Below are 2,194 nucleotides of genomic sequence, written 5' to 3' on the forward strand. Positions count from 1 at the left end.
GGTAAAAAGAAGAGGGAAAAGGGGAAAAAAGTAGGGAAAGGGAAAAGAAAAGAGGGAAAAGGGAGAAAAGAGTGGGAAAAGGGGAAAGAAAAGATGGAAAAAGGGAAAACATTATTCCCTAAACAAATAAAAACGCCCTCAATAAACGGAATTCCTGAAACAAATGGAATTGCCGAAAGAAATAAAAATTCCCGGAAGAAATAAAAATTCCCAAAAATGACAGAATGTTCCGGAATCCCGGGAATTCGCGGCGCTCACCATCTTGTTGAAGTGGTATTTGCAGTAGCCGCAGTATTTGACGTTGTCCACTTCCAGCACCTCCTCCTCGCACAGCAGCCCGGCCATCTGCGCGCTGCCGCGGGAAACAGGAACAGCGGGAAAGGCGGCGGGAAAACAGGGAAAATCAGCGGGAAAATCGATGGGGAAACAGGGAAAAACAGTGGGAAAATCGGTGGGAAAACAGGGAAAATCAGCGGGAAAATCAGTGGGAAAATCAGCGGGGAAATCAGTGGGGAAATCGGTGGGGAAACAGGGAAAATCAGAGGGAAAATCAGTGGGAAAATCAGCAGGAAAATCAGTGGGAAAATTGGTGGGGAAACAGGGAAAATCAGTGGGAATATCAGCGGGAAAAGCAGCAGGAAAAGCAGTGGGGAAACGGGGAAAATCAGCGGGGAAATCGGTGGGGAAATCGGTGGGGAAATAGGGAAAATCAGCGGGAAAATCAGTGGGAAAATCAGCGGGAAAATCAGCAGGAAAGGCAGTGGGAAAATCGGTGGGGAAACAGGGAAAATCAGTGGGAAAATCAGCGGGAAAATCAGTGGGAAAACAGGGAAAATCCATGGGAAAATCAGCAGGAAAAGCAGCAGGAAAATCAGTGGGAAAATCAGTGGGACATAGGGAAAATCAGCGGGAAAAGCAGCGGGAAAACAGACAGGGAAAACCAGGAGAATAAGTGGGAAAACAGTGAAAAAATTGGAAAATCAATGGGAAAATAAGGAAGAACCAGGGAAAGTTGGCAGGAAAATAAGGGAAAACCAGGGAAAGCCCAAACCCCACAACCCTCAGGGAATGAGATCCCAGATCCAGGGCAGGGGAATGAACATTCCAGAGGTTCCGACAGAATTCCCAAACTTCCAGAACTCTCTGGAAAAACCTCCTGGGCCAGGAGAAAGAGGCAATTCCAGCCCTAAATAACCCCGGGGGGGGGAGGGAAATCAACCCCAAACCCCAAAACCCTCAGGGAACGAGACCCCAAATCCAGATCAGGGGATCATTCCAGAGGTTCCGACGGAATTCCTTGGAAACCTCAGGAACTCCTTGGGCCTTCCTAGGCCAGGAGAATGAGACAATTCCGGCCTTAAATAACCCCAAACCCAGAACCCCCGGGGAACGAGACCCCAAATCCAGGGCAGGGCATGAGGAGGGGAGGAACATTCCAGAGGCGAATTCCCGGGAATCTCACCAGGTGACGTGGAAGGCCTGGCGGCAGCCGTGGCGGTTGCAGGCCATGCAGGCCCCGGAGGCCGCTTTGCTCTCCCGGCCCTGCTCCTCGCAGATGTAGCAGGTCTGGAATCCGGGAATTAAAAAAAAAAGTGGGAAAAGCCATGTTTTCCATGAGGAAAAGCCTCCAGGAATTCCTAAATCTCATGGAATGCCTTGGGTGGGGAGGGATTTTGAAGCTCAGCAAATTCCGACCCCGCTCCCTCCCTCCCTCCCACATTCCGTTGTGTCGCTCCTATGAAGGAATTTCTGGGATATTGTGGAATTTCTGAGGGATTTCTATGAAAATTCCGGGATATTCCTCGGTGGGATGCACGAAACTTCTCCTTTTTTCCCCAAAATCCCAAGTGTGCCATGGGATCCAACAGGGAATTCCATGGATCCAGTCAGCTCCGGTTGTTCCACCAAGAAATTCCTCAAATTCCCATTTTTTCCCCCCAAACCCATCCAAATATGGAGGATCCAACACACAATTCCATGGATCCACCCGGCTCCAGTCATTCCACCAAGAAATTCCTCAAATTCCCATTTTTTTCCCCCAAAACTCATCCAGATATGGAGGATCCAACACAGAATTCCATGGATCCAGTCAGCTCTGGTTGTTCCACCAAGAAATTCCTCAAATTCCCATTTTCTCCCCCAAAACCCAACTGTCCCATTGGAACCAACAGGGAATTCCATGGATCCAGTTGAT

General features: G+C 49.2%; 1 protein-coding gene across 1 annotated transcript in view; it reads right to left on the reverse strand.

The window, feature by feature from the left end:
* Positions 1–2,194, reverse strand: part of LOC107199019 (MLLT6, PHD finger containing) — a 46,105-nt gene that overhangs the window by 29,613 nt on the left and 14,298 nt on the right. Inside the window, exons 4-5 of the mRNA XM_033511641.1 lie at positions 1,463–1,566; positions 259–352 (exon numbers count right to left, since the gene is read on the reverse strand). Coding sequence (XP_033367532.1) covers positions 259–352; positions 1,463–1,566 — 198 coding nt within the window. The remainder of the gene's footprint in view (positions 1–258; positions 353–1,462; positions 1,567–2,194) is intronic.

This window comes from Parus major, unplaced genomic scaffold (genome assembly GCF_001522545.3).
Source record: "Parus major isolate Abel unplaced genomic scaffold, Parus_major1.1 Scaffold408, whole genome shotgun sequence".
Lineage (NCBI taxonomy): Eukaryota > Metazoa > Chordata > Aves > Passeriformes > Paridae > Parus > Parus major.